This window comes from Toxotes jaculatrix, chromosome 10, assembly GCF_017976425.1.
Source record: "Toxotes jaculatrix isolate fToxJac2 chromosome 10, fToxJac2.pri, whole genome shotgun sequence".
Classification (NCBI taxonomy): domain Eukaryota; kingdom Metazoa; phylum Chordata; class Actinopteri; family Toxotidae; genus Toxotes; species Toxotes jaculatrix.
The window spans coordinates 2,876,366-2,891,945 of NC_054403.1; the positions used below are offsets into that span (position 1 = coordinate 2,876,366).

Here is a 15,580-nt window from a genome sequence, read left to right on the forward strand (position 1 = left end):
TCTTCAGCTGTTACCACAACCTCCCTGAAAAATCAGCAGTTTGCCTTTTTTTCCCTGTGTCCCTTGTTTTTGGCAAACAGCAGCTCACACTCCAAACAACACTCCACCACCACCACCACCACCACAATGTTACTGTATGGTTTTGCAAACATCGTTTTATTAATCCATTTGTCAGTTTGTAATATATAAATTACTTTTAAAAACGTGAGAAGCAGATGCACCTACGAGAAAGACATGGCGTGAAAACACAGGAGTTAGAGAAAACCTAAACTGTGTTTACAGAAGCCGTCTCAGCCAGCCAATCTCCACTTTTCCCAGAATCCTCTTTTGCCTCCCCATACAATATTTATCTTTTTTTTTTTTTTTTTTTTCCTCAGTTACAGAACAACCGTGGACAGGGGCCTTTTTTTTTTATTGTTTAAAAAAGTTCAGTGGACATTGTCTTCCTCCATGTGCCAGCTCCCTTTCCTGTCTCCTGTGGTGCTCAGTCCATCCAGATCAGTGCAGTGTGGGGGGGGGCAACTCACGGCAGCCATGGCCCAGGAGCTGAAGGGGGGGTGGGGATGTGGGGCATGGGTTTGTTGGCAGATTAAGGCGTCTGGCGGCGTGTTCGCACCTCCTCCTCCTCGTTCTCCTCCCCTCTTCACGTCGGAGCTCACATTTCGTTTGCCATGTCGTCGTGCTCTCCTGCCGACAGGTCGCCGTTGGCACTGATTGTGGTGCTGTTGTCTTGGTAACCGGGAGGCATGAAGGCCAAGCAGTAGGGGTAGATCTTATGGCAGGCAGCTCTGTAAGCCTCAGCCGCCTTCTGCTGACCCTCACCCAGCTGCCCATCACGCAGAGCCTCCAGCACCTCAGTACAGATCTGCAAGCGCGTACACACACACACACCCCCAATCAGTTCATCTAAATTAAGGTGGACAGTCTCCAATAGAGACACTGGGGCTTGTACCACAAAGCAAGATTAGAGGGTTATCCAGCTATCTTTGGGCTTAACTGGTTTTCTGGATCATAAAGCTGGCTAACATGGAAACTGGAAAACACGGAGTCATTATTCCTACAGGATCCTGAGAGGGACAAAAGAGTTAACACTTACAGTGACAGATGTTTGTATGGATTAACTGAAATCTTTTTGCTGTTCCAGGCTTCACATGTGTCCACTCTGGTTTTCAAACAATGTTTATCACTAAGGACCATTACAGCTCACTGCTGGAGGACAGCCCACAGAGTAAGCTGAGCCAGCTGATAACCAGCTCTGTCATACAGGTTGTCCGGGGACAGCTGATGTTAGGCTCAGTGAAGCCAGTTAACCCAAAGAAAGTCAGACTAAGCTGAACTGGCTTCGTGACACAGGACCCAGGTGTGTGATGGCTGGTAGATTATCACCCACCTGGATGCTTCTGCCAGACAATGACTCATCCAGGGCCGTAGCTATCTCACAGGCCATCTTATCAGAGGAAGGCTCCAGGTAGACCATCATCTTAGCAGCTGGGAATACGAGAGACAGACACGCTTACAAGCTGCAACCAAACAAAAACCACTTGCAGTCCACTCATCCCTCCAGTAGAGTCCAGAGGCTTGGAGAATCAAAGCCAAGGAGCACTGAAGCTGGTCTGGAGGCTTCGTGGTGACTCAACACCTGACTAAGACTCTTTGTGTTGGTTTGTCCTTTCATTTGTCCCCTGTCTGTACATCATTCTGTTCAGTAACAGAACAATAAGCAAGTGAAGTAACAATAAACAAAACACAGAGAGGAAGTGGAATTTAACAGATAGATGATCACAGACTTCTGTGGTCTGAGCGTCAGTGCGTCAGTGCGTGTGTGTGTGTCTGTGTGCGTGTGTGTGTCTGTGCGTTGCATACCAGCCAGTCGGTGTGGGATGGAGTTGGAGTGTTGGCTCAGGTAGTTCTTGTTGAAGCTCTGAGGGTTGCTCTCTCCAAACAACCTGGAGATCTCCTGCTTCAACACCGTCCTCACTGCCTCCGGCAAGTCTGCAGCCTCACTCACTGCACACACCACCAACACAAGCAAATGAAGCCGTGGGAAAACCTTGCGGTTTCACTCTACCTATTCTACAAGTGGTTTCACACTTCCATCACACACGTAGAAGGTTTCTGATGATTCACAGTTACAGATAGAACACCTGCCCTCGTCATCATGAAGCTTCTAATTCCTATGAAACAGTTTAAGGTTATGTAATCTTCAAGGTTACCTCCTTTGAAGAAGCGCACTAGACACTGGTGCAGCCATGGGTTGGGAGGCTCTATGGTTACAGCTCTCTTGATTGACTGCAGCATCAACAGGTACTTCTCTGGAGGAACGAAGGCAGACAAATACGACGTTGGCATAGACGCGACGTCTCTACATGCTGAGGATGAGAGTGTGTGAAACTCTTGTCTGACCTTTCCTGAAGTAGATCTCGAAGGCCAGGAGGTGAGTCTCAATCTTGTTGCGCACCAGGTTCTTCAGAGGGATCAGGAACTTCACCGCCTCCTCCAGGGGATTCTCTGGCTGGTGAAAGAAGTTAACCATGACCCGTTATTAACCTGTAATAAATCTACCAATCAGGCCGGCTACGCTCACACAGCACGGCTACCAAAAGCTTCTGTCATGCCCAAAGAAAGAAGTGGTGAACGTGAGCCCACCTTGGCCAGTTTCTCTGGTATTAGCTCCTCTTTCGGCCCTCCTATCTCCTCGTCATCATCCTCCTTCTTCTTCTTCTGGTTCTTCAGTTGCTTCTCCTTCTCTGCGTTCTTCTTCTCTTCCTCTAGCTGCGCCTTCTTCTGGGCTCTTCGCTGCTTGTTGCGCAGTTTCTTCAGCTCCTTGTCTGTCAGATTCTCTACAAAGAACAAAATGGTAAATGGTATCTTTACTTCTTTTCTAATAACAGTGCTACTTTTAAGACAGTGCTGACACAAGATCAGTTTTGCTTTGCAAATCCTAGCTCTTTTTCCAACCTCTGTTCTAAACATCATAAACACATAAATCTCATTTGACTAAAAACACACACACACAAAAAACCACAAACACACACACACAAAGTCTGACCAGTATCTGTCTGGCTTTCCTTGTTGTCGTCAGTCAGAGGTTTGTCGTGCAGGGCCAAGTAGATCTGGATGGCTGTTCGAGCAGCTTTGTAGTAGAACGGGTGCTGCCGCAGGACGTCCTCCAGCTTCAGAAGGTCCACGTAGGAACGCAGTGTCATCTTCCTCATGCAGTAGGTGTGGAAGTCAAACTGGTCGTCGGTGATCTCCACAAAATGCTGACGGAGAAGAGGAAGAGGACGTGAGAAAGGAGAGAGAGAGAGAGATGAATGACTTTGTATTTAGATCTGCAGGTGTTGGAAGAATTCATATTGTTTTTCATGTAATCCACTAAAAACTTTAACTTTTAACCGTTGTATTTATCCTGTTTTGTATAAAGTATATTCCTCCAAACACGTGCATCCTCCTGTGAGTGGCCATTCAACTAAACTGAGTGACTGGGTGACAAGGACCTTGGTCAGGGAGGTGACCAGGAACCAGGATCTAACAGAGCATCAAAGGTCCTGTGCAGATATGGGAGATTTCTGCAGATGGCAGCTGTCCTGGAGGCAAATGCTAGCTGTAGAAACTCACCCTCTCAATCTCGTGGCACTTCTTCAGGGCCTCTCCAAACTTGTTCATGGCCTTGTAGGCCAAGGCACACTCTGTCTGGAACCACATGCACTGCATCTCATTCAGGTTCTCTACTGCAGAAGTCCCCTCCTGAAACCACAACACACACACACACACACACACACACTCATTATCATGTGGGGCAGCTGAAGAGAATTTGTAGCCACTGATGTTCGCTGGAGTCCAGATGGCACAATGTGTCTCTCACCCTGGTGAACTTGGAGCACATCTCCTCCGCTTCTTTGACGAGGCCAGCTTTCAGCATGTACTTGGCACACTTGGAGTTGATGAAGCGGTCGGCGGTGTCCAGGGCCTGAGCCTCATCCATCCATCGAGCTGCCTCCTTTATGTTGCCAGCGTGCTGCAGAGCCAAGGAAGCGGGAAGGGAAACGGTAAACACCACAAACAATGAGCGAATGCATGTACTCCGAGTGTGCGTGCGGAGTTAATTCTCAACCTTGTAGATCTTGGCCTTGATGAGGAAGAGCTCGATGAGCGTGGGCGTGCTGTCGATGGCGGTATTGATGTACTCCAGAGCGAGGCTGGGCTGGTCTATGAAGTCAAAGTGCTGTGCCAGGAAATACTGTACCCACAACAGGGTGGTAGGGGGCTCCTCCTTCCCATTCTCTGTACACACATTCAACACAGGTCACAATGAGTGTGTGGATTAACAGTACAGACACAGGAATGTCTACCTTTGATATATGATTTAGATGGTTTGGTGTCACAAAGAGGTTAAATAAGTAAGAAAAAGTCCCTTCAAGATCCAGCGACACTCACCATTTTCACTAAACATTCGACAGCTTCTTAAACAGGTTTCATAGCCAACTACTAATTCCTCAATGATTGAAACCTGCACGAGGAGAAAACAAGTTTAACTGTTGTTTTGGTTCAGACTAGGAAGGACAAGGATTTCGGTGTGGGAGCAGATACTTCCAACTGTCACCTAGCTTACCTTTTCTTTATCAGTGTAGAGGGACTTGAGGGTAGTGAAGACGGGCGGGCAGCCTTTACTGAAGTTCATCCTCAGGTAGCTGTCCAGACATTCACGGAACTTCTCCCCTGGCCAGCACAACACACAGCAAAGGTGCAGTAAAGTGACATTTGTATGGCCTCACGGCACAGAATGACAGTAATAAGTTGGGTTTTGATCCAGTACGCAGCACTGTGAAATAAACAACGAAACATAAAATGTCCCTTCACTTGCGACTTTGCTGTTAAGTTCATTTAGTGAGTCAGCCAAACTACTGAAACATATATACACTTTGTTTATTATTTATATTACCCCTGGATGAATATACTATTTTTTTTTAATGCCAAACATTTGTTGGTTCTAGGTTCTCAAATGTGAGATTGACCGCTGTGGTGGCGCTGCAGGCTGTCCTGTGTTTACCTGTGAGGAAATTAAGCGGCAGCCTTCGGGGAACCAGGCCTTTAGGAAACTTCACCCAGGAGTCCTCATAGATCTTCTGACGCTCCTCTATACTGCCTGTAAACACACACACACACACACACACAAACAATGTAAGAAGGAGTGATTGACAGCAAACATAATTATCATCCCTCAGTGATGCTGAAGTCGTCCCTTTGACCTATCAGCAGCACACTGAACCATTATGAAACATACTGGGTCCTATTTTCATGGAAAAGCTATGACCAGTGCAGGCAGCACAAAGAGAGCTGAGCGCCTTAGACTTAGACTGAGAACAGATGTCTGAGAACCACGTCTGTTTCTGGAGCAACGATCGATCTGCTGCCAGTCTGAAGTTTTCATCAGGAAAAAAACAAAACAAATACTAGAAGCAAATGTGCAGCAATAAGGGAATGATACTTAACATGGAAATAAAATGATCTATAAATCAATAAGCCTGATTCTTATCGTATCTGCTGTCCACAGCTTCTCCTTCAGTTCATTAAACCCCTCCAGTGCCATTACACGCACACTTTGTTCACTGAATAACATGCAGTTGACACCAGGCGTCTACACACACATCACACTGGTCAGCTGTAACTCAGTATTCTGCCCACGTCCACGCAGGAAACATCAGATTACTGGAGCTCTTTACTCCTGTGCATCCAAAGGTGCTTTAACAATGTGCACCGCAGCCCTGAACTTTTGGCAGACGTCACCCAGAGGAGCTGCATGTGAGAGCGCAAACGTCTGACTCAGCTGAGCCGGACACTAAAGCGACTTCACCCTGCCAGCTCTCACGGTCTGGACCCTTCACAGTGAGCTGTGTTGATGACGTTTCTGTCCTGCCTCCTGCACAGCTCTCTGCACCCCTCACCGGAACCAGACAGAGTATTTCCAGTAGGTGAGAAAGTGTCTGACACATACGATCTGTGGCTGTGTGCTGCATGTGTGAAAGGGCAACTCAGGACAATGATGCTCTGATTCAATGAGTCAATGAGTTTAAAATGTTCTTTATCATTCATTTAAATAAAACACAATGTGCCTCTGGCTGCAGACTTATAATAAGTTGTGTTCACATTGTGTCTCTCTGCACCATCCAGACAACAACATGATTTCCTGGAGAAGCTTCTTTCCATTTGTTGAGCTGTTGTCGTCATGCTTCGCTGCGATTGGCTCAGCTGTTTCCAATCAGTGGGACCAATGATGTGACTGACCTATATTAATTAATCACCACACCCTCCCAACCTACAGTATGTTCTACTTCACCCAAGCCTCCTCACACACTGTGTGCTGCTGCTCACACATGAACCAAAGTAGCATGTCACACCTGCCACTCTGCACATGTTGCTGCACAGTTGACCACAGACTGTTAAGGAACAATGTGGTTGCAGTTTGTTGGACTGATTCAAATGTCACATAACACTGCAGTAAAAAAAAAAGATAATCTCTTGACTCAAGATTGTTTTCAAACAATGTCAGAGCTGCACAGCTGTGTGTGTGAGTATAGTGTTCACCTGGCTTTAAGGCCTTTTCCAGGCCCTGGTAGTAGGCCCAGTTCTCAGGATTCCTCTCCTGGAGTCTCTTGTAAACCTCTGAAGCCTCCTCCGGCCTCTCCAGCCTCAGCAGCAGCTCTCCTACACACACACACACACACACACACACACACACACACACACACACACACACACACACACACACACACACACACACACACACACACACACACACACACACACACACACACACACACACAGAGAAGGAAGTGAGTTTGTTTACTATCAACACAAACCAACCACAGTGTCTGTATTATATAACTTTATCAGTCTAATTTCTGAAGTGACACTGAAATATATAGCATCTGACTGAAGTGTTTGTTAAACACACAGTTCATCAACAGTGTGACTGTTTGACTGACAGCGTTGCGGTTCCACCCACCTCTTGTCTCCTCCACAGCCAGTTTGTCACAGATCTGTTTTTCGTAGTTGTTGAGGTGATCCAGGGCCTCCTTGTGCAGACTGGCCTCCCTCAAAACCTGGTTCTGATACAGCAGCAGTTCACTGTACTCATAGTCCACCTTGTCTGGAGATGTCTGCGGGCGTGTGTACACACACACACATACACACACACACACACACACACAGAAAAGAAAGGGATGGAAAAACTTAAGTAAGTAAGTGAAGCATACTGGAATGTACAACTGATGTGAGTGTTTCAAGCACTGACTCAACACACTGACCAACTGACCCGTCTGTCATAGTTGGACAGGACATTGGGAGCAACCCCACTGCATCAGTGGCCCAGTCTCTCTACCTGCCCTCTCTGTGTGCGAGTCGTTTGTGGTGTGTTATGACAGTGGCTGCGTGTGTGTGCTGGGACTTAGGGCTGTATATTTTGTGCAGCACCTTATACATGGAAGTATTTAATAATTAATTCTTAAATGAATTTAATTTTACTTAAGAAATTGCAGTTCATCATGAGTTGGGTCTTATTTGAGTAGCTTTTGCCATTATTTCTATCAGCTATGATAGAACTGTAGTGTGAAAAATCTATGTAACACTGGTAAAATATCAGAATGTATTTCTTAGTGTCTCCGCTGACGTAAAACAACACGTCTCATAATGGTTTCCATCTCCCCAGCTCTTTCTTTACTGTCCATGTACATGCCCACCTAACACCACATTTTTTAAAGTATCACAAAATCGTATTATTATATTGTTCCACTGCTGGAATTTCTGTCGACACCATGTTGAGAATAAATTGCGCACTCAGAAATCTCGACAGTTCTGATGAGCTTTGTCCTACCTGTTGCGTTTTGCGGAATTCCTCCACGATCTTGGCAGCCATCTCAAAGTCCTCTAAGAGGTGATAAGCTACAGCGTATCCAATCCATGAGGCCCGCTGGGCTGGACGGAGCTGCAGCAGCTGGTACCCGCGTCTCCTGAAGGGAAACAACCGTCACAACACACAATTGTAAGCAGTTATTTATGTCTGATGATCCAGTCCATCCCCAGCTTGTACCAGCCTGTCAAGCCTCTCCTTTGTCTCTCTTCACCATCTAACTTTCTGTCCTGTGCAGCCGAATGAGGAACTGTCTGTCCCTGACAAGTTTTACGCCCTGACCCCTTCATCCGTTCTCATACTGCAGCCCTCCATCTCCATTTTTTTTTACAATTAAACACTCCTATTTTTAAACCCAACGCATCTCTCTCTCTCTCTCTCTGGCAATCCTCACCCTGTATCCCTCCAGGTCTCTCATCTGGATCTGCAGCAGGGAGAGGTCTCGGAGGATTTGCAGGTTGTCCTTGTCCCACTTCAGTGCGTTGCGGTAACACTTGATGGCCTCATCATACTTTTTGTCCGAGCGCTGTAGCAGACCGTACACATGCCAGCCTGGGAGGGGGTCGGCAAGTTCAGGAAAGAGCAAACAAACAAAAAAACAGCACACACACATACACACACACACACTATGAAGGTGTTCATGTGTGCTAAAAACGTAATAAACATACACGTACAAACAATGAATTTAAAGACTGCTTGAGAAAGAGCGACTAAGCAGAAATCAAGTTAAAGAGCAGGTTTTCAAAGTTGTGTTCTGCAGTGAATTCAGCAGTTGTGGTGTTTAATGAAATCGGAATGTGAGACTAATGTGGAACATGGACGCTGGGAGCACGGAGGGAGTGATGAAAGGATACAGACGTGGCTCTTGAGGTCGTTGCGCAGGCCTCGTCTCACCAGCTCGTAGGCCTCCTCCTTCTTGCCCAGACAGTTGAGGGTTAAACCCTTCATGGCCAGCGTCTCTGGAGCAGGGGAGTGAAGGAGAAGAATGAGACATTCAGAGAAATCAAAGCTGAAATGAATTATTAAGAATAACACTGATTACATTTACTAACCCAGTTTACACACGTTATCTGATGGAATTACAGAACACCGTAGTGTACTCAGGATTCAAAGAATAGGTTCAGGACTATTCACAGGCTCAACAAAACTGGACAGATGAAGACTGGCCTGATGGATCTGGATTTCTGCTGAGGCTGCAGATGGTAGGGTCAGAGTTTGGCATCAACAGCACGAATCCATGGACCCAACCTGCCTTGTGTTAACAGTCCAGGCTGGTGATGGTGTGATGGAGTGGGGTTGGTTGACTTTGGGCCTTAACACCAATCAGTGATGGTTTGAATGTCACAGTATGTCTGAGTATTGTTGCTGACCATGTTCATCCTTTCATGGCCACAGTTCACCATCTTCTAATGGCTACTTCCAGCAGGATAATGCTCCATGTCACAAAGCTAAAGTCACCTCAAACTGGTTTCATGAACATGACAGTGAGTTCAGGTATTGGGATGTGATGGTGTGGTGTTCCTCATAAAGTCTATAACCACTGGGGAGCAGAAATATGTTTACTTCCTGCAGAAACTGCCCAGGTGTGCACAGGTGTGAAAATGGGCACAGACTCACTGCTCACTAACACCAGTCACCTCAGTTTTGTCACCTCAGAGACGGTCTCCTTTCAGAAGAGACGAGAGGAGTGTGACCTCTCTGCACTTCCCCTTTACTGTTTTGAACCACAGTGACACAGCTGCTATGCATCGCCCTGTATACTAACAACATGGGCTTTTCAAAGTGGTAGAAGACACATCATCTGATCTTATGTGAGAGTTTATTTGGCCTTAAAGCTTTTTGCTGAATTCATGAGTATCAGGCTATTTGAAAGGTAGATGTTCACTTTTATTCCTCAGTTTTTATTACTGGTTTGTTTGCTGATCATGTAACAATTACCAAACAGTAGAAGTGGATGTTAACAGTTAACCTACCACTTATTCACAATGGGTTTTCACATTTTTAAGCCTATGAGTCCCCTGGTCCCTGTTCCCTTACCAGTTTAGTGTGAGGAAGCAAGTCAAGTAGCTCTTCTCTTACCTCCATGCTCTGCAAACTTTGGGTTGCCCAGGATCTGTTTGCAGAACTTCAGACCGTTTCTGTACTGCTTGTGCTCGTAACATCTCTGCAACAAAAGACAGAGAACATTTTACATGGGACGTCCGAGGCCTGCAGCCTGCCGTTCTCCACGCTGATATCCTCAGAGAGTGAAGTTTAAGTGCAACCATAAGGGCGTTACTGTGTGTCTGCGTGTTGAAAGCAAACACTGTGTTCCAGTGACCAGCAGAAATAACTGGTCCTTCCTGCTGAGAGAGAGCAGAGCATCGCATGCACCAAACACTATCTCCTTAACAGACCAGTCAGTGGGAGATTGTGGCGCTTGAGATTGAGAACAGCCTAGATGATGGAGGGCTGTTGATGAGATGCCGCCAGATGGATGTGCCTGGCTCAGAGAAGTCACCGGGAGCTCAGAGCCCCCCCCCGGTGCCAACTCCCTCTAACGTTATAACATACTGTATGCACTGACAGAGAGACAGGCACCCCCGGTCCGGCACACAGAGGTGGCAGGAATATAATCAATAACCAATAAAATTATTAGTAATACACTGTACGATATCTACCGTCAATGGCTCAATGATCTGAAAAACAATTCGACTTTCACGGTGTTTAACGTGTTTGATATTTGTCGAATTTAAATGTGATTTTTAATAAACGTCTTGGAGCTTTTCCGGCCACGTTATGTTGCAAAGAAGCAAGAGTAAGTGAACCGTTACATTTCTAAATTAATTAGTCAAATCTGCCTTTAACAGCACCCGGTGCCTGCCAGGTACTTTTTCCAGCCAGGTACCGAAGTGAATTAGTCAAATGAACGACAACTACTTTGGTGGGAAATACAACACAAATGTGAACAAACTTAACTGACAGTGCAGCCGAACGAGTTTCCAAACCGCAGCTATTCACCAGAAAGCTAACACAACTATGCACCTAAGTTGTGGCTGGCTGTCATGTGTCAACCAGCTTTGTCACTGATATACTTTGGATGTGTTGCAAGGCCAAAGCATAGCTAGGACGCCACATGATGATTTGTTGGCCAACTATTATGTTTCCCTAATTGCAATGCTGCAGCTACTCGTTAATAACAGAGACATGCTAATTACAACGCGTCTGGTGTACTGAATATTTTGAATATTCACTAGCAACTCCCTAGCTACTTGCTGTCAGAACTGACGGCTACTTGGCAAACTAGCATTAGCTAGCAAGCTAACGTTATCTGAGGCATTTAGCCTACCAAAATTCTCTTGAAGAGAGCATTCTCCTTCGGCGGTAGAGTGATTGTGGGCATTGTGCTGGCTTCCTATGCCTCTGTCGGCTCACACATGAAAAATCCTCTCGGAGTCAGAGATCCTGGACTGTTTCAGTCTGTTCAGGCTCCTCTCTCTCACGTGTTGAAACCGAGGCCCCCTTCCGAGCAAAATGGCCGATGTGCTCCCCTACCGGATCAGGCTGCTCTGAGTCTGCGTGTCAGGGCAGGCAGATGTGTCAGTGACTCTGTGGTATTTTAACAAGAATGACAAGCCACACTGTTTTATTAAACGATACATTAAATAAAATAATACAAAAATAATACAGCATTTCATATCTTTACTGTTTCATGCACGCTTCCGTGTCCACTGGTTGTATTGGTCCCAGACGTTGCGAACCAAATTCCATTGAAATTTCTCTAAATTTAACACTGCCGTGCTTCGGCAAAACTCGACTCTCGATATCATTATCCAAGTTTGGTGGAAAAGATTCGTTCAAAACGTTCAAGACAGCTCGGGGATGTGATGTGATTTTTCTGGATAGAGTTTTTTATTTTTTAATATTATTATTATTTCCATACAACAGACTTTCTGTTTGTTTAACATATCCGAAGACAAATTTAAGAATTCCTCATTCGGAAAAAAAATGCTAATATGTGTGTGTATGTTTGCCGGGAGGTATGCATCAAACATAATTAATTTCCTATATAATAATAATATACTGGTGTGTGGATGAAGAACACGTGAAAGTGGGAAAAATGACATGAAGGGTGTGTTAGACTGCTACTGTAGTATACAAAGACAGGTGGGAGAAATGAGAACTACAAGAAACAGTGGAGCTTGTATTTTTATACTGCCCTTAAGTTTGAACTCCAAACGAGCCACATGACACTGGGTGTTAGAGAAATGTGACAGAGGATTTCGGGTGATATCTATTTACAGATTTGCAGAAAACACAGAAGAAGGAGGATGTCCTCATCTGTCCCATAGGTCCTCATTAGCATCGTTGAGTGGTCGATCGACTCGATCGGTGATCCTTGAAACATGGACTGGGTCCTGCCAGGACGTTTAATCAATCGCGGTGAGACAGGATCAAAAATCGGACGTAGGAGCCTGTTCTTTAGCTAAAATGATATTCAACCGGTTGCTACATAGAGCTGTTCTCGACAGCAGAGGTAAGATGGAATAATGGTAATGAATTCATGATTATGCTTTTCAAGGATATGTGATTTATCGTGCTATTCCCAACGTGGACGCCGTGTTTATTTTGAAGCCTGACCTTAGCTTAGCATTCTTGTAGCACTGCAGTCACACGGGAGATTTTCTTCTCATGGAGTTGCGGATTTTATGGCAGTGTTGCCCAGCTTAGTGTTTTCGAACATTTTTACCCAATGCTAAAACATTCCTATGTTGTTAATTTAGTTTAGGCTTATAATCCAGTCTTTACCCACGCGTTATACCACCTTCCCGAGCACGCAGGGGTATTCACACAAATTTCATTCAGAAATTGGGTAATTTAACGCTGTTCTGCTTACTGAAAACCGACAATAGATTGATTTGTTATAGTTTGTGTGAATAGAGGGCTTCCTTCACTGCCATTATCTGGACAGTCTGCAATTACTTCCACAGCCTTCTTCCACCAAAACACAGGGAAGTATGGAGATCACACTAAGTCAAGTTAAATACTAGGAAATACACTATTATTGAAATGGAGAACCATCAGGCCAGTCACATGGATTTGTCAGTGGTCTTAAGTCGTCTTCTGCTAGGTTTTCAATGGTTCATTTTTCTCATTTCATACTGATATGGTAATTTTTCTTCATGGCTGTTTCATGTACTGACTGTCAATACTAAGACAATGTACATTTTCCCATTAAAACTGTGTTCTTCTTCACGCTGTTCAGTTGGATCCAGGTCTGTATTCACAAGCTCCAAGCCTGACATTGCCAACCCCAACTGGCTGCGAGTTGGCCTTGCCTTTGGAACATCAGCTTTCCTCTGGGGCCTGGTAAATGACCACGTCCTTTCATGCAGAGTATTTTAAATGCATATAATATAAATAAATGTTAATTTAATAATTTGCTTTTAGAGTTTCATGTTTTCCAGGGTTTATCTTAGCCTGTTTATTCATCAACCATGCCATTTATATCATCGCTTTGCCTATCACAATATATACAGGCCTTCATAGAAAGATTCAAGAAGATTTTTTTTTTAAATAATGTAATATTTGGGTAATGTGTGAGCACACAGTATCTGATCACCATGCAACACATGTTGTGTCTATCACAGTTTCACCCAGGGGAGGGCAGCGATGAGCAGCAAACAATCTTGGTTTTATAAATGAGTTTTAAAATTGTGATGTCTGTGTTTTTAGTGAAGCATGGTGGATCAGAACAAAAGGCCATATACTGAATGTTAGCAGTGAAATTGGTCTTAAATGATTGTATATAATATATGCATCTCTGAGAAGCAAAGCCATGGGCTTTGGTCTGATCCTCTCATCATTATAGTAGAGTTGCTTGGGTTTTCCTAGTGTCCCAGTTTTTCTTAGTTTTATTTCAAAGAGAAGTCTTACATTTTTAGTTTTAATTTATTGTAAGATCTGGAAGGCAGTTGGGACGTACCTCAGTGTGAGGAATATTCTGATGTGACCAGTGGGTACATTTAAATGACTTGTGACATTGTTGTCTTCCACCTGCAGCTCTTCAAGCAGCAGAGCGCTGATGTCCATGAGTACAAAGTGAGAAATGGCCTGGAATAACCCAGCACACTGGTATGTGAGTTCCTGTTCATTTTGATCATACTAAATATATACTTCTGTTTTCTGTGATCTGATTCCTATATTGCTATGTGGCATTATTGGTAATCTGTCATTCAAAGTGAAGATGGAGTCTAAAATGTGTAAATGAACGAACAAATAAAACATGATACTTTGTCATTCTTGTCCTTTGCAGGGGTCGTCAGGTTCTTTCTATAGGATGCACCTGTTTCTCTGCTTGTTTCTATTTCCACTGTTCCCGATTCCTCACTCTGCGTTCTGTGTAAAATAAAAATATATATCATGTCAGCTAGAGTCGTGATCATTTTGTTCACATGGTTTCACAGCTGCTGTCACATTAGAATTGATATGCATTATAAATGTTTGATTTACACTTCTTTTATTAATTTATTCTTTTATTAATGAATGTATAATGTCTGAGTTACCTTTTGAAACATCACAGAGCAGGAGGATCACTTCCTGTCAGCGTATAGTCATCAAACAACATCAGTGTCACTCATCTTCTGGTACAAGTTAAACTACACAACTGACCGGCAGTTGTTGTAATTATTGTACATAATGTGTTTCTCTTAATTTTGGACAGGTCACCATTCTACCACAGGGATAACACCTGCTGAATACACAAATGAACATGTCCACAATAAAGGCCAATATACAGTCTTCAGTTCGCATAATGCAACGCGGTTCATACACAGGCATGTTTTTGTTTCAGTATTGTGGCTCTGACTGAAATCAGCTGTCCTCTTCGCTGTTACTGCAAAGCATTTTTATTTAATAAAAGAGGAGTGAGAGAGGGTTTGTCTAAGACATTTTAAAACTAAAGATAGTACCCTGAGCTGTAGTTAACAACTGTTTTTGGAGAGGGGTGGAGTCAGGTGCAGCTCAAAGTCACCCTGGCATGTGGTTATGCATAACATGACCAGAGTAGGAGAAGCAGAAGATAGAGTGTCATAAGGTTTGAAGTTCTGAAAGAAGTAGAATAGAAAAGAGTAGATTCATCCCCAAATGTGTTTGATGATGTGCCTTTTTTTCATAATGTTTCTTCAAAAAAATATTTTTTCCTTTAGCAGAGGAGTGTGTGGTGTGGTGGAGGGGGTAGGGTGATCAGTCATCAAACGACTCCAAAAGCTAAAAGCAAGCTCATTTTCTCCCCTCAATGTTCGGTGTGAAACTAACTCCACTAACCAGTGTGTTGCTGCTCTTGCAGCTGAACACATCTGTAGGTGCCTTCGTTTTTGAAAACTGGGTCTGTAGCTGGTTTGTCATTAAATGGTGTCACTGTGAACTGAATGGGCCAACATGTGTTGTTGGCCGAAACGCGCACACACACACACACACACACACTTGCAGGCGACAATTCAAAGAAGCAGAGAGCACATTGTCTGTGTTCTACTGACAGTCATGAAGCTGCAGGTTAAAGAGTCGGAACTGATACACACAGACATACTCTGTGTTTTGTCTTTTTTTGCTTGCTTGTTTACAGACTGTGTCAGGTGTTTGTGTGCATTTGGATACAAGTAGGACCTAATACTGGCACAGCCTTCCCAGATC

At 44.4% G+C, this 15,580-nt stretch overlaps 2 protein-coding genes across 3 annotated transcripts; one reads left to right on the forward strand and one right to left on the reverse strand.

The window, feature by feature from the left end:
* Positions 1-507: 507 nt before the first annotated feature.
* LOC121188801 (N-alpha-acetyltransferase 15, NatA auxiliary subunit-like) lies at positions 508-11,437 on the reverse strand. 2 transcript variants are annotated; one of them, XM_041048711.1, is made up of 21 exons: positions 11,238-11,437; positions 9,989-10,073; positions 8,764-8,868; positions 8,304-8,461; positions 8,251-8,252; positions 7,874-8,006; positions 7,007-7,160; positions 6,586-6,705; positions 5,051-5,146; positions 4,613-4,719; positions 4,438-4,510; positions 4,115-4,284; positions 3,866-4,018; positions 3,619-3,747; positions 3,050-3,263; positions 2,647-2,840; positions 2,404-2,512; positions 2,214-2,312; positions 1,864-2,007; positions 1,391-1,488; positions 569-865 (listed from the first exon to the last, which is right to left on the reverse strand). In XM_041048711.1, exons 1-21 carry the CDS (start codon positions 11,289-11,291, stop codon positions 656-658), a joined length of 2,607 nt encoding a protein of 868 aa, XP_040904645.1. In that variant the 5' UTR covers positions 11,292-11,437; the 3' UTR covers positions 569-655. The 2 variants fall into 2 exon arrangements, with proteins under 2 accessions (XP_040904644.1, XP_040904645.1); XM_041048710.1 differs by lacking the exons at positions 8,251-8,252; positions 8,764-8,868; positions 9,989-10,073; positions 11,238-11,437 and having other exon boundaries at positions 508-865; positions 7,874-8,009; positions 8,304-8,438.
* An 830-nt stretch (positions 11,438-12,267) lies between these two features.
* Positions 12,268-14,317, forward strand: ndufc1 (NADH:ubiquinone oxidoreductase subunit C1). The gene is made up of 4 exons (XM_041048730.1): positions 12,268-12,425; positions 13,155-13,258; positions 13,952-14,023; positions 14,205-14,317. The coding sequence occupies exons 1-3, from the start codon at positions 12,380-12,382 to the stop codon at positions 14,009-14,011; spliced, it is 210 nt and encodes a 69-aa protein (XP_040904664.1). The 5' UTR covers positions 12,268-12,379; the 3' UTR covers positions 14,012-14,023; positions 14,205-14,317.
* The last annotated feature ends 1,263 nt before the right edge of the window (positions 14,318-15,580 follow it).